Source organism: Blennius ocellaris (assembly GCF_963422515.1).
Source record: "Blennius ocellaris genome assembly, chromosome: 5".
In the NCBI taxonomy this organism is placed as follows: domain Eukaryota; kingdom Metazoa; phylum Chordata; class Actinopteri; order Blenniiformes; family Blenniidae; genus Blennius; species Blennius ocellaris.
In genome coordinates this window covers 27,228,713-27,252,995 of record NC_137654.1, presented here as the reverse complement: position 1 = coordinate 27,252,995, position 24,283 = coordinate 27,228,713, and the positions used below count along the sequence as shown (strand labels likewise).

Here is a 24,283-nt window from a genome sequence, read left to right as displayed (position 1 = left end):
TTTAGGTTTCTATAGTGTGCTATTCTCTTTATTTGTGTTCAAATTTAAAATCTTTCTTTCTTCTATCCCATTAAAAATGGTTCTTTTGGGGTGGAACGTGTATTTAAAGCGTTTCCCTGCACATTGTGTGTGATAAATAAAGGACTTGGTAGTGTATTGCTACGCTATCAGTAATTGGCAATATGAACTTTGGTCTTATTTATTATTTGCATCAAAATTAAAAATTATTTTTCTCTCTGTATTTCTGCTTCCTCCCACAATCTAAAGAAATACTTTGGATCGCCTTTTGAAATATTGTGACTGAAAGGTTGCCCGACTGCCACCGTCATTGTTGGACGTGTGTGTCGAGGCGATGGATAATCAATGAATAAATAAAGTTGATGTTGGGGAATCAACTATTAGTCCCTTATCTGAGTTAAGCTGACCTCACCTGTGCAAAGCTGAGGCTCTGGATGTCCGCTCCGTTGATTTTGACAATAGCGTCCCCTGGCTGCAGGGAGTTGCACTGCCTCCGGTCCCAGACTCTCTTCACCACCGTCATCCTTCCCCCGGGCCCGCCGGCCGTCACGCTGAAGCCGAGCCCCCGGTCTGCGTCTATCTGCGCCAAGGCCACCGGCACCAGCTCCCCCCCGCCGAGCCCCCCGCCTCCGCTGCCCGCGCTCACCGCCCCGGGAGACGACATGCTGCTGGGACTCGCGGTGGGGCTGGCGTTGCCGTGGAGGCCGTTGAAGCCCTGGTGCCGGGGGCTTTCGGGCGTTGGAGGGGGCCTGAGGTGGGACGTCTGCGGTCTGAAGAGGCGGGAGTGGGCGCTGCGGGGTCCGCCGGGCGACGACGATGGCCTGCGCGGGGACTGGGGGAGCGGCAGGCGGGCTCCGGACACGGTGCAGGTGGACAGGTCACTTTCGGACGACTTGGACGTCCCATAACGTAGCGCGTGAGGCGGTGTGGACAGAGAGTTATTGTTGTGATTGCGGATCACCGACGCCCTGATGAGACAGAAAACTTTGTTTAAATTCACTGAGAGCTTGCAACTGTGTAGTTATTTTAGCCGCTCGACCAACACGCCATCTCATTTCTCAGTTGATTCCCTCCTCTAAATTTGGTTCACTTGTGTAAACGCAGTCCGTTTACCTGTGCGAGCCGATTGCCGAAACAACCTCGCTGTCGCTCTGGCTGGCCAGCGTCGGGTCGAACGACTGCAGCCGTGCGATGCTCCTCAGGGAGCGAGGCGGGCGAACGGGCGGCGAGGACATGGCGTTGCTCATGCTGGAGCGTCGGTAGGAGGGCAGCGGTCTGGAAACGAAAGACGTGGCGTTCCCGTTGGCGTCAAGGGCAACGCCGGGCTCCATGTAGCTCCCGTCTCCGTGGATCCCGTTGAAGTTAAAGTGCTGGCTGTGGGGCGTCGGGAGGCGAGGTAGCTGGTGGTGGAGGGGTTGAGGCTGGGAGGTGGTGGGCGGCAGGACGGGCTCCCCGTTGTCCAGCGACCTCGGCGTGGGCTGCTTGGGGCAGCCGTCGGGGTTGTAGAGCATGGGGTAGCCTCTCCTGACTTCCACATCCACACTGTGGCCCACGGGCACCGACTTGAGCATCTCCACGACCTCTTTGTGAGACACGCCCAACACGCAAACGTCGTTGATGTACACGAGGATGTCCGCTGGGCAATAATAAACACAGATAAAGAAATTAGTTTAGATTTATATTTAGTCACATGTTCACCTTGAGGTTATTGATAGATCGGAGTGGTTTTTAACCTTCAATTTTATTTGCAAAGCATTCCACCACCAACGTTCACGACAAGTTTATATTGAAATATATGGAATTTCGGCATTTGAGTGACGGTAAAAATAGTTGCAGCTGTTATTGCCAAGATGAAGTCACTGTTTAATGTTTTCAGCCCGATTACTGTATTTTATAATGAAAAAAAACCACGTAATTTGCCAATCACCACAGAAGACTTAGTTTACAAAGTAAGTATCATCTAAAAACAAGACAGCGCATTAACGTCTTCCTTCATAAAACACAAGTACTAACAATTGGGATTTCAATTCTATTCTATAAAACTATTAGGTAGAGTTGTATATATTTGAAGAAATAGTTTCCATTGTTAATATTGAGTAATTTAACATTTTTGCAGAAACCACTTTTTTTGTTATTAAGTTACGTTATTATAGTTTTCACATGCTCCAGTGCACAGGCACATGGAGGTTGCATGTCTCCTCTGTGTGTTTCATGAGTTACTCTAGTTTCTTATCCAAAAACGTGCATTTGAGGTTAATTGGTGACTCTGTGACCTCTGTGACCTCTGTGACCCCGTGGGTGAATAATATGGTATAGAAGATAGATAAACGGATGGCGCAGACATGTGTTCGCAAATGAAACGCTGTCGGTGTGTTTTCTGAGGGTGTGGACTAATCCAGCCAACTAATCCCCCTAAACCAGCCTATTAACAGATATGAACTAGATCAGCCGCCGCAAAGGCAGGCTGTGCTCTGGCATCCCGCAGTAGTAATATCAGGCATCTGGGTGTGTGTGTGTGTGTGTGTGTGTGTGTGTGTGTGTGTGTGTGTGTACTGCTGTTTACGCATGTGTTGAAGCTAGATTATCGTGCGTTTGCCCCGAGGATTAAGAACCGATCGTTGATCTACGCTCTCTGGAGAGAATTCCTGCGTCACACTGGGAAAAAGTGTAGACAGAACTCAATAAAACACTTTTAACTGCAACTATAGCGCCGGTGGGTGTGGCCGCGGCACTTTCACCCCCCCCCTCGGTTTGCTTTGCAGAGATCATCACTTTCACGTCTTGCCTTCTACCTGTTTTGAGCGCCGAAGGTCCACTTGCAGTCACACTGTAGACCTGAAGGAACTCTCTGGGTCTGCTGCCCCCTACAATGTTGAAACCGAAGCCTCTGGAGCCTTTGGTCAAATGTGTGTGCACAGGGAAACCCCGGAGCTCCCCAGGGTGGTCCGTAAACCCTAAAACCAGCCAGAACAGAGCAATGGAGTGATGAGGAGACAGGGTGGGTTAGTAAAGATACTCACCTCCGTGAAAATGCCACAAAGAATAGAAATACGCACGTACCGCTTGATATTATCAGAGGAAAAACAGTGGGTGTTTATGTCCAGCATGGTCAGAAATGATGAGTTTTCGAGAGGAGGGCAAAGAGACAGATAGTCTTAACGCCACATACGAATCGACAGATGGCTTTTAGCAAAATACTACACAAACTGAAGCATATGGTGTAAAGATTGCATTAAAAGCAGAATCCATTATAGGCCGCCACCTTAAAATCAGCAACATAATCCACTGGCCCGACCCGGCTCAGCGCGGTAATCCAGGTCACTTTATTTACTGTTAGTTTACAGCACCAAAACTGTGCGGGAGATATTACGAACAGTTTTCCATGTTTTGTTTTAAGTTAGAAAAAAATTAAAATATTTCATGTTATAGACATAAAAAACAAACAAACAAACTGAAATAAATTCAAGTTGGCAGCAGTATTCTCAATACTCTCTCACATGCACAGGTACTTTTTGGTCATAGTGAGTATTATATCACCTTCTGCTGGTGAGGAAAGGGTACTGCAGCAGAGTAAGAAAAGTCACAATCACAACACCATAATGTTCACTTTGGAATAAAGACAGAAATGGATTAGAAAGTAGATTATTCGTTTTTCTTTTTTTTTGACCATGGATAATATGACCAAATTAGGAAATTGCTCGTCACAAGCCATCCGCATGTCAACCCTGCCAGCCTCAGCAGTCAGTCTGGATGTCTTCCAGCTACCCCCCCCCCCCCCCCCCCCCCCCAACCCCGAGCTTTAGGCCTTAATCACTTACCCGTCTCCTTTCAGCCAAAAGCTCATTCCATCTCATTTGATTCTAACAAGCCGGCTGCATCTGCTATACTTCCGTTCTTGATAAATATGTAGTGTCGTTTAGGTTGTTCAACAGTTAAATGTGAAGCCAGTGTTGTAATAATCATATAGGAGGGGGGAGGTTAAAAAAAAAAAAAAAAAAAAGCAAAGGAAAGGGAGAAAGAGGAGACAGAAACAAAGAAGCTCACATTCATTTTTGTAGACGGTCTCCCTGCTCGAGGCTCGAGGACTCTGCCAGCTGGTCCTCTTTGGGCTGCGCCTTGGAGAGACAAAGCGGGGAAAGCAGAAGAAAAGACTCGCTCTTTAGGATAATAACAGTATTGGATACAATACAGCAGCGACACGACGCTCAACGCACAATACTGACGCTGTCAAAGCGAAAATATTCAATCGCAGTTTAAAAAAAGTGTGAGACAATCGCTTATTAATTTATTTTTTTTTCTTTTGCTGCGACGTGGAAAAAAAAATTGCTCATTATATTCATGTGGGTCACAAGATAAATATAATCCTGAAGCAAGCAGATAGTTAACTTTGTGCAGATTTGGGATGAGAATTAGAGGGGAGACTTGCAGCCTGGATTCAGAAGTCACTCATTTATCTCACATTTCTACAGCCTTGTGAATATTTTTTTTCCTCATCCATCTCTTTGTTAGACATTTATGCTCTGGCAACATGTGTCCCGCCTCCTGCACAGCTGGGACCGGAATCTGTTCCAGCCTCTGGTTAAAGCAGGTATCGATGGATGCACCGGAATCTGGCCATATTGTTTCTGTTCCTCAGAAAACTGCTCCTTGAAGAAAAAAAAAAAGCAAAACTGTGCATGCTCCCAATTAGAATAGAGGACCTGTAGTTTGACACCAGCCTCCTCACCGATTGGCTGTGGCTGAGCCTGCAGCAAATGAACATGTGAAGCAAAATATGACAAGCTGGTATTGGTTAGTGCTCACCTCCATCATCGCTGTGTGAAGCGTTTATTATTCTCCTCAGTCTAATGGAAATGTGCAGCAAACCGAAGTATGTCAGATTAGAAGGTCAAAGTAGGCTTTCGGCTTCTTTTATCTTCAGATAGATGTAGTGTAATGTTTGGACGCCCCATCAGTCGTCATCGTGGCAAAGCCCTGCCATGAGATCTACGCACATTGATGTATGATGTAAAAGAGCCATGCACAAAGCCCCAGCTATTTTGTCACAAATGTGAAAATATATCGTGATTTCAATGAGATATGATAATTCATGTAAGGACCTTCTTCCTCAATAGAAGTGAAAACATTTTCCTTATGTGCTTCATGGGCCTGTTTTGTCTGGAACCTTAATGTACTGCTGCCTGTCTTGGCCGGATTTATTTTAATCTCGACAAGATTTTTCTGGTCAAATTAAAGGTCAAATATAAAAATAAACATAAAATCACAAAAATGAGGTGTCTACTCATACATTTCTAAGCATCTGCTGTATCGGTGTGTGATATTGGAAGGAACTTTGTCAGGTGCACTGAGAAGAGTTCTGTGTGGGATTAAAATGTATTCAACCTGGGATTTTTTTCTTTTTTCATGAATTACTCAACTGGAATCAATTTGGGACTCGGGGTCGCCCCCAGTGGAGATGGAGGAAGTTGCAGGGAACAGAGACGTCTGGGCTTCTTTTTGCCAAAACATTTGCTTTGTTTGAGGAAATCCTGGGATGGGATCATTGCTGAATCACACAGATAAAATTGCCTCGTCTCAGTTTGAACTTAGCTCAGCGAACCGATCAACAACAAATGACTTCAGAATTTTTGCAAATTCGGTTGCGGTTAGTATAAGACGAGCATGTGGGTTCAAACTGTTTTCTTTTTTTATTGTGGCAGTCTCCCTGTCCAGACCGTACCCTCCCTTTGGCTCAAGAAAAAGAAGATGCATGGATTCATATACAACTGCCATTTCTCCAACACTGTCAAACTCACTCGATGTAAAGTGTTTCTCCGGGGTCGCTGAAGGCCTGCTCCCAGTAATCAGGCATCACTCCTCTCACTCTGGCGCCGCTCCTGCTGCCGATGATCCCGTTCTGCGTCACACGTCCATCACCTCCGCTGCTGGACGCCCGCGGCCGACCGGGAGACCGGTGGGAATGCGGGACGTTGCCGCTGACACCTGCAGAGCCTCCTGCAACGAGAGGCGAAGACAGACTGTGAAGAGAAAAGTGAGCGGTGATATTTAATTGAACAGATGCAGTGGCTGAAAAGTTTCTACTGCAATCTGTGATGACCTTCTGCTGGTAATTCCATTGGGGGTTGTCAGAGAGAGAGAGAGCGAGAGAGAGAGAGAGAGAGAGAGAGAGAGAAAAAAAAACCTGAGGTCAGCATCTCAGTCGTCTTTGTCCCCCCTCGGAGGAGGCAGAGAGTGTGACCGTGCATCCCACACCGCCGGCGCAAGAAACATAAGCATATTTCCCCCTCGGCTGTCCTTGTAGCCGTCCTTCAGCTCGGAGCCGCGGCGTGGATCTGAGCGACGGCGAACATTAACGCCGGGCGTCCCGAGTCCCGCTGCAACACGACAAGTGCTGCCGAGCCCGTCCACCCACCCACACAGTATCACTTCGAAAAAGATGACTCAGCAAAGGTCATGCTGTTGGATGACTCTCTCAAACTCCACCGTGCCTGCATCCTGCACCCCCCCCCCACTCCCCCCCCTCCACCCTCTAGTACCGGCTGCCTGCATCACTACCTGAGTGTTTGAAGCACGTGTCTAACTAACTAGATCCCTGCCTGGCTGTGTTTCTCGCCGCCCACTCTGCCTGCCGCGCTCTTCTCTTGTTTAGCATTCTGGCTCCCTGCCGCCACCCATCCCATCTCTCAGCCTCCCTACCTGCTCCCTTCCTCCAAACAACCGAACCTCACGCTGGCCGGCTGTTCACTTCCCTTTTACCGTCTTGTGGCAAAACGAGGTCTCGGAAGTTAACGCCAGTTAATATGATGTTTCATTATTTAGATGCTATTGATACCTTTGTAGTGTTGCACTGCGACGTCTCACAGGAGGATTGCAGAGATTTAACAAAAGCTGTGTCTCAGTTCCGCGAGCAGCTCACCTTCCAGTGCCAGTGGTTTCACCCCCCCCCGTCTCGCCCTGTCCTAATTTTAATGGCATGTGGGCGAACGTGAGGGGAGGTGTGTTAAGTGTGTTAAAGAGTTGTAACTGAAAAAGTAAAATTATGACTAACTGACACACTTAAAATGAACTAAACACAACAGAAACGTGCAAGATTAGCCTTAAATAAGTATTAACGTGCCTTCCTCAGATATGTGTGCATGTCGAGCTGTTCTTGTCGGAGTGACGCAACTTGAGCCGGATTGAATTAGTAGATCGGTCATCAAACTGACCCGCACAGTGCTGACACAGCATCTCCACAATTCAACAGCGTGCATGGAATTAAGATGGGGACAGACTCAAAGATAATAATCTATAAGATAACACATTTTCAATGACTCGCAAAGTAACTTAATTTAAAGAAATAACTGTGAGCAGGTCAGATTAAACTGTATAATACTGATCAGATACTGTCTTTGACAGTTCACATAAAAAAAACCCAACTTGATTAACCTTGATTGGAATAACAAAATGATCTTACTGTATACAAAAGGTTTAAGCTTCACTTCTGCATGATATATGCTTCTCATAAGTGTGAGCAGCACTATTAATGATCTCCTGATGTAAAATATGAATTCACTCGTCGGATTTTCCTTGATTTTACAGTATATTTGCCATTTGTTGATGTTACATCCACTCAAGCATTAGTCTCTGTTTTAAAAGTTATTTTCTTGAGGTAAAGATCTAAAAGTTTCTCCTCTTTTAATAGTAATTGATTAGCCGGCTGAGCTTTCTGTTTACCACGACACACAGCAACTGGAGCAACATCCATTAATCACAACTGGCATTGGGAAATGTACAAAGAATCTGTACATTTTGTACAAGTGCACGTTTTGGTGTTGGTGGCTCCTTGTCACATGATCTTTACAGTTTTTCCTGCTCCTCTTCCCACGTGCAGACTCGCCTATCTGCTTACGTCTTCGCCCCGCTCGGCCTAAAGCAGCATGACCTTCCTTTGGAGGCGATCCAGCGATCAATGAGGCCACCGCTCCACCGAGAGTTCGGAGCATACTAATCACGCTAATGATTGATTAATTTGGGCGTCAGAGACCAGCGCTTATAGACAGAGGGACAATGCGGCGGTACGACGCAAGACTATTGCGGGTTAGTTTATATCACTGACCAACAATCGTAGATCTTTGTGGTCCTAAACACGTGTTGGTTTGTTTTTTCTTTCTTCAGACTTCCTGCGACGACCTGATCGCTGCAGTTTTGCACCGAGCGACACTTGCCTGAGTCGTCCTCGCTGTTGACGCCCTCCTCTGCAGCCTTCTCCAGGTTGCTCAGCGATTTGCTGCGTGTGCGGAAGTTTCTGAGCAGGTTGCGGTGCTCCTGGTAGCTGATGGGGGGGCTCTCCGCGCTGATGTGGACGGGCCGGGGCGTGCCGTAGTAGTTCCCTGCGACAGAGGGGGGGGGGGGTCAGGATTGTGACACGCCGTGTAGAATATCGAGTAGAACAGAAATAAACATCGGGTAAATACCACTTACATTTGGTTAAGTGGCAGCGTCATGATGGATATGGAGAAAAATGGTCGGTGTTGTAAAAACAAACCCGGTGGTGTAAATCTAAACCCGGCGTATAAATAGCTCCACCCTGATTTAAATTCATGAGGTGAATAAAATATGTCACATTCGGACATTCAGCGGCGGCACATGTATGTTCGTATACATGTGCTTTGTGTATCCCCTGAGATCTTATACCTGCTGTATTTGTTGTTGTATTTTCCAATTCCAGCCATCTGCTCCAGCTGCTAAAGCAGAAATGAAATTATCTCCACTCTTCCATTTGGCTCATACAGATCCAAATGGGTTGAGGGGGGGGGGGGGGGGGGGGGGGGGGGGGGGGACATTAGATTAGTGAACTCTACGGCAAGGTCGCCAGCCGTCACCCAGCCACTGCGGTTTCTGCAGGCGGCCGCACGCACAATGCTGCAGATGCCCCCGGTTGCTGCGCTGTGGCGAAGTGCCAGTCAATGTCACATGTAAGGCAGGTGAGGATGACATTTATTGCTCCCATTAAAGTCTCATAAATTATGGATGCTAATGTATGGAGGCTCTTTAATCAGAGGCAGCACTCTGACCCGTGCTGAGGGAGGAGCCCTGCAGAGCCGAGCGACGCCTCACGCGCTCCGAGAAGTGGCTTTCCTTGTCGGCCCTTCCTTTTCCTTTAAACTTGCATGCATGCGTGTATATTTACCTCAACAAAAACTGACACAACGAAGAAAGAAAAAAAAGGATGAGAATGTCAAACAGGCTAAGTTGTAGAACTGATACAGATCTCATGATGTGGGGACCCAAGAGGCATTTAAGCTTTGTGCACACAGGGGCAACAGGAAATTTTTAATTACTTTTAGCTGATTGAGATACAAACACATAGTGAACCTTAATCTGCCATCAATGCCCCTAATTAACTTGCAACATCTCGTTTTTTTTCATCTGGACAAAAAAAAAAGCGTTGAGTCGTTGATTATTAGGTGGCCGAGAGCGACACTTTGACAACGTAGTAGCAAAAAAAAACCCCCAAAAAGAACAAAGTTCCATTCCAGCTTTTTCTTTTTTCATTTTTGCGTCCTTTAACTGGGTTTTACTGGGTGCTGAAATCGATTAAACCCAACAACGAGTGACGGCAGAGAGAAGAGAGAAGAGAAGAGAATCAGAATCAGAATCAGACTTACTCGCATCCATGACGACATGAGAAATTTTAAAACCACCAATCAAAAAGCAAGTTTTGAGCCTTTGGGAGGAAACCAAAGAACTAAAAATACAATTAGAAAATGTGCGGAAAATATTCACGTATGTTCAAGATAAATGCACTTGTATATATATATATATACTTTATAATATATTTATGTCAATATATAATTTCGACTATGACCTTTGAGTTAGAGTGAATGAGTCCTGTGGTGTAGTGGTTGGGATGCTTGCCTCACAGTGAGATAATCAGTTCAAGTCACTGTCTGTCTCTTTGTGTTTTCCTTGTATTGGACTGGTCATGTCCCGGATGCATCTTGACTTCACCCAGAGCTACCTGAGCTCCCGTATATAATAGGATTCGACTACCCCAAGTGTTTAATACATTTGTGAATAAACAAACTAAGAAAATAAGGAATGGATACTTTCTAAACGCCACAGTTGTTGGAAATCGATAATATATCACAAGACGTCTTTGGAGTCTTCGATCTCACCTTTGAACTTTCCGCTCTCAAGCAGCGCCCCCGATTCCTCCAAGGAGAAAAACTCCTCTATGGAGACAAAGTTGTAGTCCACCCCTGAGATTTCCCCCTCCCTGGGCTGTCTGGTTGTACCTGGAAGAGGAGACGTTATACAATATATCAGAGTCATATACAAGCCATCTCTGACTGGGTTGATGTATCAATTAATCAAAGCCGTTTCCTCTCAGCAGGGGTCATCAATCTGAGTTCAGCGTTTAAGCAAACTGCAAGTCAGCAAACTATAAATAGCCAAATGTTACATTAGTTTGACAAATGATGCCAAAATAGTCCAAAAGCTTGAGGAACTAATGGATCCGCGCAGGCTGGCTGCGTTTCAAAAGGTGAACGTCATAAGTTAGAAACAATCTGCAGAGGACTCGACTTCAGCATCAACTGGTTATAAATATTAACGGCTCGTTTAATTACAGCGTTTCCATCCTGAGCTCAAAGTCAACGGAGCACTCACGAACCAAATTCCATTCTTGGTGTTGAAGAGCGCCATAATGACAGTGGGCAATCACAGAGGCCTCTTTATTACGAACGGATCGATAGGGACAGAATTAATCATTAATGAGGCACTGAGAAAGTCTTAAAGTCGCTCTATCACCATTGTGACGACGGGGGCACTCAGATGATCAATGGACTGTCATAGTAATTGATTCCCGTTGACCTTGGCTTGGAAGAGAGCAGCGGGCACAAACCACAGCAAGAAAAGTGTCGTGTCGTGTTACTAGAATCAGCCCCCGTGACATTTCCTGCATTTTCACCCTTTATTGGAGAACCAGTGAAATACTAAAGAAATGTAAACTTCATCTGCAGGGAGTTGGAGACGGATGCGTCGGGACCTTGTTATTTTTCAGAAGATTTCTTCAACATTTCTTTTCGTACAGCTTCGAAAAACCCAAATAGTTCAGATTGATCGCTGGATTTAAGTAAAACCTGATCGATGACTGGATTGTTGCACTGGCAGTATTATTTAACTTCATCAATTCAATCAGGTGACGCAAATAAAGAGAGTCGTTTTGCAAAGCTCCTGTACATATAAAAGATTATTCTTACTCGACATAAGTAACACATCTCTTTAATTTAATAGATTGTTCCCCCTTGGACTAATGGCTTGAGTAATTTTTATGGCTTTTTTTTTTTTTTTTCATGCCTTTCGTTACACTCTTGGCATATAAACTGTTGTAATATGGAGGTAAAACAACAAGATGTGTTCTGCTAAGGATGGAGGCTATTTTACCAGTAATGACCAGCATTATCAAGAAACATGATTTTAATTCCAAAAGTGATTTAGGCCATGAGTTGTAATTAGGTTTTTATTAGATTTGATAGTGCATTAAATTAGCATTACAGTCGGATTACAATGCGGACGTTGGTAAATACAGTCACTTGGACAACGGAGGGTTATTATCTCGAGACCTTTGAACACAAGTCTGAGCATGTGGTGTGAAATACATTTTTACAGATCTGGAGGAGTCATTTCATTTGCAGGAGGCACGATGAGGCGCCCAGTCTGCCCTTGAGCTGTGTAAAAAAAACGAATTAAAACGATTCCCCCTCAGACACCAAAATAAGGTCAACGTCGCAGTCCATCTCTTGGAAGAGCACATGTGATGTCAGTGCGGGACCAGCAGGAGGGAGTCACACCCAGCTACCCTATAAAACCTGTGATTAATGCAGCGCCGTCTGGGAGCTGCTCCACCAGCCACAATGACATATGCAGAACTGCACAGAACACACACAGATAAAGTAATAACCAGGATGAAAAGCCCCCCCCCCCACACACACACACACACACACACACACACACCAGCCAATAGAGACACAACAGACCGAACACCAAGCGCTGGCGAGGGATTGTCAAGAGCCTGACCTCGCTTATCTGTAGCACAAAGTGTGAGTAACGTACAGTCGAGGTCCAGCCGGCCGCACACGATGACGCCGATTTTCTACGAGCAGTAAAACCGGCAGTAGAAATGCTCGCCGGGATTTTATTGCGCCCGTGTTTCCTACATGCTCTGGCTGAGTAATCTCGTGTAGTGCTTTACACTCCGTGACTTCAGAAGATGGACATTTTCTGTAGTGAGGTTTGACTTATTAGGAGACTGCCTGCTGCTCTTTGAAGGGGTCTGAAGTGAGAGGTCATTATTAAAGCTCCCCCACCCTGCTGACGCTTGCACTGGTATCCATCCAGCCGTTGCACATCGGGTTTCCAAATGGAGCAAAAACAAAGTGGTGACAAGCCCGCGTTAATATGTTTACATCTCACATTTCTGTTTGGACCTTCTCCAAAAATAAAAAAAATAGAAAAACTAATAGGGCTTTGTGTGTAATCAAAGATCCGATAGCAAATCTTCTGATGACTTCTGACGTCTGTAATTTCTTTTCCTCCCCCTGAGGACACACAGTAGATCTCCAGCTGATACGGCGCGAGGTAGACATTCATTATCTATGCACCCTTCTCAGAGAGATATATGACATGTCAGCGGGGAGAGAGGATGGATTATTGACATCTTCTTCTTCCCTGCCAGTCCCCGTAGGCGCCGCTCACTGATCCCCCGGGACAGGGGGTGAGGGAGGGATTGTGCGGGTAATTACACAGAACTTGGTATCAACACGCAGAGAGAGCTGTCTGTCAAGATCACGGCACACGAATAGCCAACAATGAATCGTACAGTTGAAAAGGCCACAGACGGCCGGCTTGACATGCCGGAGCGAGCATATTAGAATAACTAAATGATGATGTTCCTTATCTCTGACTCACTCTGCAGACAATTAGAAAAAGTCTTTTATGGAGAAGATGGAGACTCCGCCTGCCTTGATACCGTGACTTTGGCTCTGAATCGTTCAAGGGCACATGCACAAATGGCGCGATTACCCGAAAACGGATGGGAAAGTTGAGGAGGATAATGTGGGGTCTGAACACTGTGCACACAGAGGGAAATGGTATTCAGGGGAAAGTTCCAAAGGGGTCATCTACATACTCAGTTTATATAAAATGATTTGCACAGGCGTGGATATACAGCTCCCGACTGCTTGTTGACACACATACCTGCTCCTCCAGCCTCCTGTCAGCTTTAGTATGAGCACATGGGTCCATCAGACTGCCGTCATCCCCTCCTCCCCTTTGGCACTGATAGCTTTTAACTTAATCCCCCCCCCTCTAGATTATTGATACAGTAGCCCGCATTTACTTAATTCTGACATTCATTTCCATTTTTATGCACTGTCCTCCTAACTGAGCCTTTGCAATGTTATTTCTCGCAACAGTGCCGGCGTCACTATCTGAGAACAGAGTCTCATCAAAAGCTTTTCAGGCGTTGAGATGCTCTCTAAATAGCCCAGTGCTACAAAGCAGCTGTTTCACACAAAAAGAAATAGCATCTAAATTTAAAAAACAAAACAAAACATAATGTTACTTCAAATAGAACTGAAGCCTTGTCATGATAGCTTCGTATCCCAAAACCTTAAATTGAAGGTAATTAACCACGAGGATGTCAGATTCAAGGACTGAGCCGTGTACAATGTAATAAACCAAGGACAAAGAATCAACCAAGAGAGCAGGAGAAATGTACATATGATCCTGAAGGGGGCCACAATGAGCCGCTGATGAAAAGTCCTCAGCTTTAAGTTCATGTTAAACACAGCTGCCTTCTTGAGAGGAGAAAAAAAAAATAGAAGAAGAAGAAAAAAAAACCCACAACAACAACAACAACAAAATGATGGAAATTCAGCCTCTACGCGGCTACAACTGGTCTGAAATGAGGAGGGAAGGTTTCCAAGCCGCCTTGAGATCAGGCAGGCATGCGTGTGTTGGTGTCGGCATGAGAACAACCGCATCTTACTGTGTCATCTTCAGCAGATCAGGGGATTACACACCAGGAGCTCAGCCTGCTTTGTTGTCACTCTTGCGAAAAAAGAAAGAAGAAAGAAAGAAAAAGCACTAAGATGCGAGGTAAAGTTGGACTCCGCTGAACTGTTTCCTGCAATTTGCCGAGAAGATTGTTGATAAAAAAAAGCCTCTCTGACCATCCCTCCATCTGATTTGTTATATAACAACCCTTTCTTATCCGTCTCATCCTCATTACAAAGTAGCTGAGAGCACCGACGGTAATTTGGGAAAATTCAGTCCCCCGAGCAGCTGCTTGCAGACGCGTTGCTCACTAACGAGGAAGCTTGAAGTGGCTTTAAATTGCACTTTAATTCAAATTTGCATGTCGTCGCCCGTTTGACACTCTCGTGACTTTTGAACTGTTCTCTGGGCGAGAGCGTTGTGCGGCGCAGCGGCAGTCTGTCCCTCCTGACCTACTTCCTCCACTAAAGAAGAGATTAGCAGCAACTCTACTCTGCTACAAGCAAGGTCAAGAATACAAACGCGACGAGGTGGTCTGGTCCGTCGCTTCATATAGGACCACCTGAACAAGAAGAAAAACAAACAAAAAAAAACAAAAAAAAACTAAAAACTAAACAAAAGAGTCAGACAAAGCAAGCGAGAGAATCGGAATAAAAAAGCACAGATCTTCTCTCAGCTGTTATATCCTCTGGCTGTTTCCAGTGACGTCATATTGTAGGGGGATTAAGATAGCAACAGATGCACCGCAACTAGCTGCCTTGGCTGCCATTGTGCGTGATTTTATTCAGAGGGATCAAAAATGAGACTGCTCGTGTGTTTGTGTGTGTTTTTCAGGAGATCAACACAAACACTGCAAAAGGGGCGAGGGAAAAAAACAAACAAGAATAACTTGAAAGGTGACCAATTGTAGATTTGCCCCCCCCCCCCCCCCCCCCCCCTCCCCGTCTTCCTTCCGCCAAACAAACCGGGGCGTGGACTGAAACTGGAGGCCGGTGCAGATCACTGCCGTGGAAAAAAAAAAGTCCGCCCTGCTCGCATCTCTTCTGCCTCCACCGTCACCGAAACTTGATTAGGTCGCCTCTGTCACCGCATCAATCAAACTCCTTCCGCGTATGTCGAGCTAACTTAATTTATTCTTCCATTGAGTAGAATTCCCCTCGTGTAGGCATACATTGACACGGGAAGTGTGGAAAACAGTTCCGCAGACTTAAATGCCAATTAACACCAAGATATTCGCATGGCAGCAATCAGTGAGACGCGCTATCAAAGAATTAATGAGGCCGGGAACAAACAAGAAATGTGCCTGCGTACATTAATATCATGAGCCGGGTGACAATGAAAGCTAATAGCCGGCTTAGACGTGAAACTTGTCGTACGTTGGTTAGCAAGAGAGGACCAGTGTCCAGCGGCGAGACTGTGGCGGAGACGACGGGACACACAGGAGACGTGACAGATTGGAGGCGAGAGGGAGGGGAAGCACACGGAAGGACTTACAAGGTACAGCACGGAGGTAGAGGTTCTCTCTGATGACCTGCTGAAGCTGGCTGTCCACTGAGCCGGGGTGTGAAGCACTTACTCAGATACAACCTGAGATCCTTGCACAATGTGGAGCCTGAGGGAAGGCAAAGAAAACAATTCGTGGCATGGAGAGGAGAAGGGGTGGGTGGGGGGGGGGGGGGGGGGGGGAGAGAGGAGGGTGGAAGACATGGAAGGAATCAGCTCAGTAAGCACAAAGAGCAAAGTGATGTATGTTCAAATTTATCTTAAGTGCTAATCCCGACTCCTGCCAGACGTGATTTAACACAACTACTTTAACACCCTCACACCTACTGATCACTTTATATCACCTCATGTATATCCCGACCATTGTTGTTGTTGTTGGGTTTTTTTTCCGAAAGGCTCTCATGCACGCATGTATGTATAACAGGCGGGTTGTTAATTGCTTCAGAGTCAACAGTTGAACCTGCTGCCGGAGGAGGGAGAGTGGTTCGCCGGGGACTCTCCGCTGTCCCTCTGATCTCTTAATATTATCTGGAGAGCTTCACGGCCCCCACGATGACAGACCACTTGCTGTTATGGATGGGCCGAGCGCGTCTCCTGCCTGTCAGTCTGACGGACGACCCGTCTGCCGGTGCTTCCCCTGCAGGCAGACACCGAGCCGCCCTCCTCCATGACACCTCCCGCCCCCTGCCGTCTGTTACCGTAGTTCCCCCCCATTAGCAGGTTGAATTAACTCGGCGCCGTAATAAGAAAATAAACGTCACGGCGGCATAACTTCATTAGGGGAGGGAGTCGGCCGCGTGCGCGCGAGACTGGTCGCATATGGCCGACCGCGTGGGAAGTGGAAATGAATCTGGCTGGCGGTCTTCTGGGATGAATGATGGGATTTTGTTCGTCATATTATAAAACAGCTGCTATTTTATAGTTGGTCGAAGAGCGACATTTTAGACCTGCACACCGACTCTCCGCAGGTGATTTTGAGAACAAATGCATCAGACTAAACCATCAGGAAAAAGGAACAAGGTGTCTTATTTTTATGCGAACTTTCCAAATGCCATGAATTTAATTCAGTTTAATGACTCTGGACCTCAGGTTTTGACTCACTGTTCCAGAAAAAATTTCCGTTTAATTAAAGTGGAATAGTGACAACCTGGGGTCTTGGACGTCGCACGTCTGCTCCGAGGTGACGGTGGATGATCCGCTTCATTTCAGTGTCAAGCAACTTCGCAATACCCGGTCCAACAAAATGACACAATCTCAAAACAATCAATATACTTGGCAACGTGACAAATTTGCTTCTACACACTTTGCCAAAACAATCACTCATTAAGTGAGCCTCAACGTTCCAGACGACAAAACCAGCCTGCGCTTTACGGTCCAATCTTTTGGAGCAGACAGTTGTTCTGGTTACGACACGACAGGCAGTGAAATACAAAAAACGAATTTATCCTCAGAGACACATATATTACAACAAAAACACATCAAATCTGTATCTCCAATACCTCTGAATCCACCGCTTTCAACGGTTATGAAGCATTTCTCAACTGTGCACACTGGAGTGTTGTGCCTTCGCTATACATTTCATTTTAAATATCAATACTGAGGTTGTCGAAATTGATTAGAACACGTCATGGGAAATCATATTATGATCATGTCTTGTGTCGACAGCAGACTTTGGATTTTTTACCAGAGAACAAAAGATTTCCCAAACTAAGCTCAAGATCAATAAACTGAACCAATAACAGGAAAAAAAAAGCAGAGTTACATCGACTCAAGTGAGACAAAACGTTTTTTGGGGTTAGGCTTGACTGTGGTCTGCACTTTTAGTAACACAAAATAGATGCATGTTATTACTCCTGCATGGTAATATAAACTACTTCACTGGCAAAAAGAACAAAGGATAAATGTTTCATAAAATATGAAGAACTTTCCCCTCTAAGGCGTTTTGAGTGCCGTCAGCCGTGACTGTTAACATGAAGTTAACACTACAAATCACAAGTAGTTCAATGTTCCAGTTAATACACCTCAAACACATTTAAAGCATAAAAGGAAATATATTCAGCTCGTGCTTAAAGGTCCGTGGATCAGAATGACAGCAGTGCACACGTACACGCACACAAATAAACAATCTTTCGAAATAGATTAGAAATGGAAATAAAATCGTGTTTGCACTTCCTGCAGCTGTTTTTGACCATGCATGTCTCTGAGTTTATAACTAAACTGTGTTTTGTCAGATTTAGACAAACAAACGAAAGCACGGCAGAAATAAATTATTTTCGACTTTAATTTAAAAATGTGTCAGCTGACGACACAGCCGCTGCTCATCGCACGCTCGGCCAATGTGTGTCAGGTGTCAAGGACAAGAGGAGCTTCTGTAGTTTCACCGTCAAAAAAAAGAAAACCACTCAATAAAGCGCGCGGATTTGTTACACCGCTCCTCACAAACAGCTCCCGGGCTAAAATCTTGCCAGTGTCCTTTGCCTCTGGGGAACGTGTCGTGGTGTCCTGCTTTTGGACGGAGGAGCTGGGGGGACTTGTATTTGTGGTGGCGGTTGGAGGAGAGGAGGAGGAGGAGGAGGAGGAGGAGGAGGAGGAGGAGGAGGAGGAGGAGGTGTGGTACAGCAGCACAGAGCACAAGCTCATCCATCACTGTCCGCACGACACGCAGTCAAGCTGTCCAGAGAGGACCAGGCAGACTTCAGAAATGATAATGGATCTACCGATGGCGGGAGGGGTGGTGGGGGGGGTGGGGGAGGGTGATTGGAGCAAAGGTCCCCATTTACACCCTTGTGGCCAAATCAGCTATCAATCTGGCAAGCAAGGCCATCGGGAGTCGCGTTCAGGTGACACCTCGGTGACATACGGCTCTGTTCAGAGCCGACAAAGACATCCGCTTCGCCCAGCCCCCGGCTCTAAACACCAAGGCCCCTCGCCGGTGACGGACAACTATACGGCCGCGCTCCCCGTCATATGTCATCGGCAATCTTGACCCCCATATCCACATATTGACCAAAGGCTCCCTGACGCACGGCGACAAACAGGACGAGTGGAAATCAACACGTGAATGCTGCGCGCTGCAGATTGGGCTCGTGAGAGTCGGACGCAGCCGATGACAGTTCGGGACAGTCAGCTTAACAAGGTGGCTGTGTGACTAACTGTTTGCATGGTTAAAAAGTAAAAAGTAAATAATATTTCACTTCTTTATTATAAATAATGTTAACTGCACTACAATTGCCTTTTTTTTTTTTTTTTTTCAAGCTCTGGCAAATTCAGACCAAGACCTAAACATTTAATGCAAATGTAAGTCTAAGTCTTATTTTATTTATCTGCAGGTAGCTGTTTTCACTGTGAGAACCAACGTTAAAGAAAGTAGTTGCACAAATTTGACATGCATAGTAAATGCATCAGGAAAAAGACCTTTGCTGTATATGAAAGCATGAGTCAAACATTTTCCAGAAAGGTCTCGTGTAAACCTGTCCAGTGTTTAGCTTAGGTGTAGAATAACAGAGTTTTAACAGGACTACACTCTAAAGGAAGTAAATCTGAGGCTCCAGATTGTATGCAGATAACTACTGAGAGAATGACTAATATTGAGCGTGTAACTTAAGGTTAAGATTTCAAACAACGTGTCTTTCGAGGTATTCGCCATCAATTTTTTTAAATAAGTGCTTTCTGCTGGACAACAATTATCCACCAGAAGTGTAGACATGAAATCAGAGCCACAATCTCCAGCAAATTTGCGATTTAGAACTTTTCAGCCCAGAAGTCTTGACAAATCAAGTATTTCCCCATAACATATCAGACACATATTTGACTTGCATGCAAAAAGCTTTTCCTATCGGAAAGATGTGAATAAAGCTTCAGTTCGCCAAATATCTAGACAACGTGTGAGCCTGCGTTCGGCGTTGAGCCGTTGGTGAGCTGCACGGGAGCTGAACGAGAGTTGTGTTTGGGTGCCGAGGCCTACCTGGTGACACAGTTTTGATGCGGATGGGATGGGGGCAGGAGTTGAGCACGCCGCGGACATCTCCCAATGTCATCCCCAGTACCGGCGTTCCCCCGATCTCCAGGATGATGTCGCCCACTGTGAGGACGCCCCCCGGCGCCGACGTGACAAAGGGAAACTCTCCATAATCTGCCCCGCCGCCTATCGAGATCCCCGGCTCCCCCGCGGAGCCCAGCAAGGGGACGAAGCTGTCCTGCACCTTGGAGCGCCAGTGCAGCTTCTTCACCGCCGTCTTAGACATGGCAAACGAGCTGCAGAGGAAGAAAGAAAGAAAGAAAGAAAACAAGATAAATATTATTGCTGGGTGAGCAGGAGGTGTGAGGCAGCAGGTAGAAGGAAAACACGCAATAATACGCAAAGTGAGTTCATGCGACCTTTTTCTATCGTCAGGGTGAGGAGGTGAGGTGTTTCACATTCGAGACGTATGAACAACTTCCTCGTTTGAAAGTTAGGAGCAGCTCGTCACCGGGCCTTTCTTGTTTAATGCAAACACGGCGCGGCACAGCGGCGACGTGGTCGCCCAAGCAGGAGAATCAGAGAACGACTCTCCCTCATGTTCGCAGTTTGCCTGCGGCAGAGTGATGTTGAGGTTTACATGTAAACAGGCAGGAAGGCGTTAGTACACATTCCAGCACATCCCGGGTCACGTGGGGGAAAAAAAAAAAAAAATCGAGTTTGCGTCTGACAGGACCACCAGTCATCGACTGCGCACACATTCTGACAGGGAAAACAAAGACCCCAAAGCTGCAGTCAAATACTGAAGCGATTTCTCCATTTACAGTGATGCATGATGCTTTCACACAAATATGGATTTTACAGATTTTTTTTCCCCAAGACAAAGAATAATTACTCCGTTTGCTGCGTTATTGTGTTTACATCTTGATTGTGTGTGTGTGTGTGTGTGTGTGTGTGTGTGTGTGTGTGTGTGTGTGTGCGTGCGTGTGTGTGTGTGTGTGTGTGTGTGTGTGTGTGTTGTTGTTTTTAGTTGTTTTTTTTAATTATGGGTTAATAGCAGCTGGTTTAAACTAAGGTGAGAAGTCTTAAGGCAAGAATGGGCTGAAAATAATGTGTTTTGTTTCGGCGCGCTTCCTGGAGAGCAGCTGTGCTGGATGTGTGTGTGGGCCGAGGACGGGGTTGACGCGAGGAGGATTTGTTTGAGTCGTTGGTGATGTGACAGCTGTGGTGATAACAGCGCCACTGTCACCCTAATACTCACGAGATCAGAAAAACATAAGGACGGATCTCTGAATAGAAAAAGGAACAATAATCACGACTGAAAATGCGGCTTGAACAAACGCCTGATCCTCGTTTGTCAGACAACTGAAGGTTTTCATGTTAAATATGTGTTCAAATATTCGTTGTATCCTGGACTTTAGTGGCAGGGCAGAATTAACATCCTGGTTGTCAGCTCTATAATATGAAATAGCTTATTATTTTACACGATCAAACTTTTATTTTCACCTCTTCATCCTTTTCTGTCTTCATGCAAATATATTTGATGCTTGTAATTTGACACCATCATCACAATCTTAGAGCTACTTTGAAATCAACCATAAAAAAAAAAACTTAAACATGTTCAAACTGAGCCTATAATGTCTATTTAACAATCCTGCAGTTACATTTGAACCATGAACACAGATCATTTATGTAATAAAAACAATATAAAAGCATCATTTGTCTCATTTGAGTGCATTTCTGGGTTTCAACGCCACTTGTGCAAACATCCTATAATAAAGCCGACCGGATATAAACCATTAATGTCTTAATGCATTTAACTTTTAGGGTGGACATATTAAAAGAAAAATCCTTATATCTTATGTCGAAATCCCTTGAGAACAAGAATAGTATTGTTAATATGAGGGTGACAGGAAACAAATACATGTCGATATCAGCATCTGGAACAAGCAATCAAGTAAAACAATTGGAAAAAAAAAACAGATGTTGGCAAAAATACAAAAAGGTGCATTCGATATCTGGAATAAAATCCAATATCTGAAATGGATGGTCCCCAGTTCTATTGTAAGAGATTAGCAATTACACATCACCTCACTAAGAGGCAATCCTCTTAAGCGACTGTGTGACAGTGGTGACCCTTGGCTGTGGAGGGATAACACGCCAGCGCCATGCCCAGCCCTGAAAGAAGCCCCCCCCCCCCCCGGGGTCCTCCGGCCCTGTAGGCCCAATAAGACTGCTTTAAAGTGGTGTGAGAAGGCCAGGATATCTCTAATCCTTTCCACTTGACTGGCCATTCAACTAGCAGATCTGACAGAGATCCACCCCCCCCCCCCCTCCCCTTCCACCCCTTCACACTACTGCTCAGCTGAAGAAGTGAAATCCCTGGTGAGGTGATCTTTTTTGTGTGCAGAAATGGACAAACGAGGAAGACTGAGATGGACTGCAGCGAGATTGAAATATAAAAAGCAGAACTGTGTAACAATAATGTACAGATGGATTCTTTGTGTTGTTTGTTTTTTGTGTTTGTCTCGCACGAACAGGAGAGGAGAGAGAAAGAGGTCAGGGATGGAGAGGCGCCACACAGCCCGAGGTCGGGATAGGACTCACTTGTTTGACCTTGCTCCAGCTCAGTGAGTCAAAACTAGAAAAAAAAAAAAAATGGTTGAAAACTAAACAAAACAAAAACAAAACATGCACAGTTCTGCCTACACCTTTGAATTAACACCCCCCCTACACCCCCAAGTCCTTCTCTCTCCCTTTCCTACCCCCACCGTGAAACCTTCTGCGGCAACATTGTTGACCTGCTTCCCCCAAAGCCGGCCGGCAACCCGCCCACTCGCAAAACACACAGTGACACAACAGGCATTAAGTGTGCGGTGAGGAGGGCATGAAAGCGGAGGCAACTTTACCACGTGGAATCATTGCAGCACTCTCCCACAGTGCATCAGCCCCCCCGAATAATAACGACATAAGCCACTGGTCCCTTCACGCTTTATCTGAAGATTTCTTGGAAGTTCTCGGGCCGCAAAGATTAAAATGCTAAAAATAAAACCACGGATAGGTTTTGGAGTATTATCCCACCGGAAACGAACACAGCGGCATTGTGTGTTTGCATAATACGTGCTACAGGCAGCAGCACGTGTCGCCCGAGACGTGGCTGTTGTCTTGACCCGCCGCATCTGACGGGGGTTTAATGAGCCACGGCCTGTCAGGTCCGCCAGCGGCCCCCCCCCCCCCCCGGACTCGTCCCACCGCAGACGCACACCACCGTCTCTCTGTTGACGGTACAAACGATCCATCCCCGCACGCTCGTTTCCCCGCGTCCATTAGAAACACGCCACCAAGGTGAGGGGGGAATACACCAGACATCGTTGAGCCACACTGTCACGACTGCAGTTTAGTAGATTATTAATCTAATCAGTCGTTCGAATTAATTACGGCATCGAATCTAATTTTACACCATATGAGCTAAATTAGCTTTAATTCTCACTGACGATATTTAACTGAAAGGCTCAGGCATTTTGTTAATAGTTTGTTTTTTTTAAGCGAAAATACTGATCAAAGCTTCTTCAGCTCTCATATTAATAAAATGTGAAGCTTTTGGCTGCAGACTCTTGGTTGTGACATTGCAAGACATTTAAGGTTCCAATGGGCTTTTAAAGGAAACTGATTTTTTTTTTTTTTTTTAAGAAATTTCTTTGGACACATTACAACACCAACACCAGGAGCTGAAACATCTGTGATCGTAATATGAATGCCAAAAGTCCTGCTGTCAGGGTGACTTTGTAAAAACATGCATAATACAATGTATTTTTTGACATTTCACTGTATTTTGAACAGAAGATGTCATTAAAATTGGCTTTATGTTGACATTGTAGTCATTCTCATGAGCAATTGTTTGGTTTTATGATTCTAAATTTAAATGTAAAGGATTATTATGGCACTAATTTTACCCGCCTATCCCACTAAAGATGAAACTGGGCTTTATGTGACCCGCCCCACCAAATGCATTTGACATTCCTGAGCGACAAAAAGTGCTTATAGAAGAACACAAGCGTAATTGCAGCCTTCCTTTCAACTTATAGGTAAAATAACAACACCTTATTAGCACACATGCCGAGTCAAAGCATCTGCAGCCATACGTGCAGCCCTACACGGGTGTATTTATGCACAGCAGTTGTTTGCTGTGCCTCATCAGGTATAGCGTCCACCGTGTTCACCGTCTGAGTTTTGAATGTTAACATCCGCTAATTGCTGTGTGAAAAGAGAAGATGAGGCAAATGGGGCTGGCGCTCGTCTCCGAGGGGTTTTGTCGCGCATAGGTGAGAATCGAAGGGACAAAAAGTTGCACGACAAAACAGAACAACGGGTTTGTTGTCATGAAGAATTTGGTGAGTGGGGAACTTTTTTTTAAAGGATGCTTTGTCTCGCCCCCTTTTTGCTTTTGTACATGATGGTAGACGGGCTCAAGTGATGTGATTTAGCTTTATTTATTTATTTATTTATTTTTACTTTTTTGCTGTCATGAATAAACAGCCTCTAACGATATAACTCGGCCGGCTCTTTTGGAACGACACAAATACAAACAACACTCAAGAAATCCAATCACACAAAGGCGCCACAAGCAGTCGTCAAAGTTAATGTCTATATTATTCACAGTTGATATAACTCCGCATTAAAACATGCAGAGCCTCAAATTGTTTTACAGCCGCATTCTTCTGCAAGTGAATCTCCAACGTAATGTCATCTTAAATAGTCGCC

The 24,283-nt window shown here is 45.5% G+C and overlaps 1 protein-coding gene across 1 annotated transcript in view; it reads right to left on the bottom strand.

The window, feature by feature from the left end:
- Nucleotides 1-24,283, bottom strand: part of magixb (MAGI family member, X-linked b) — a gene marked incomplete at both ends in the record, with an annotated part of 45,165 nt that overhangs the window by 13,825 nt on the left and 7,057 nt on the right. The window contains 10 exon segments of the mRNA XM_080496960.1: nt 431-986; nt 1,132-1,654; nt 2,811-2,972; nt 4,063-4,133; nt 5,814-6,012; nt 8,226-8,390; nt 10,179-10,298; nt 15,556-15,622; nt 15,624-15,673; nt 19,529-19,818. Of these exon segments, the coding sequence (XP_080353086.1) occupies nt 431-986; nt 1,132-1,654; nt 2,811-2,972; nt 4,063-4,133; nt 5,814-6,012; nt 8,226-8,390; nt 10,179-10,298; nt 15,556-15,622; nt 15,624-15,673; nt 19,529-19,818 (2,203 nt within the window).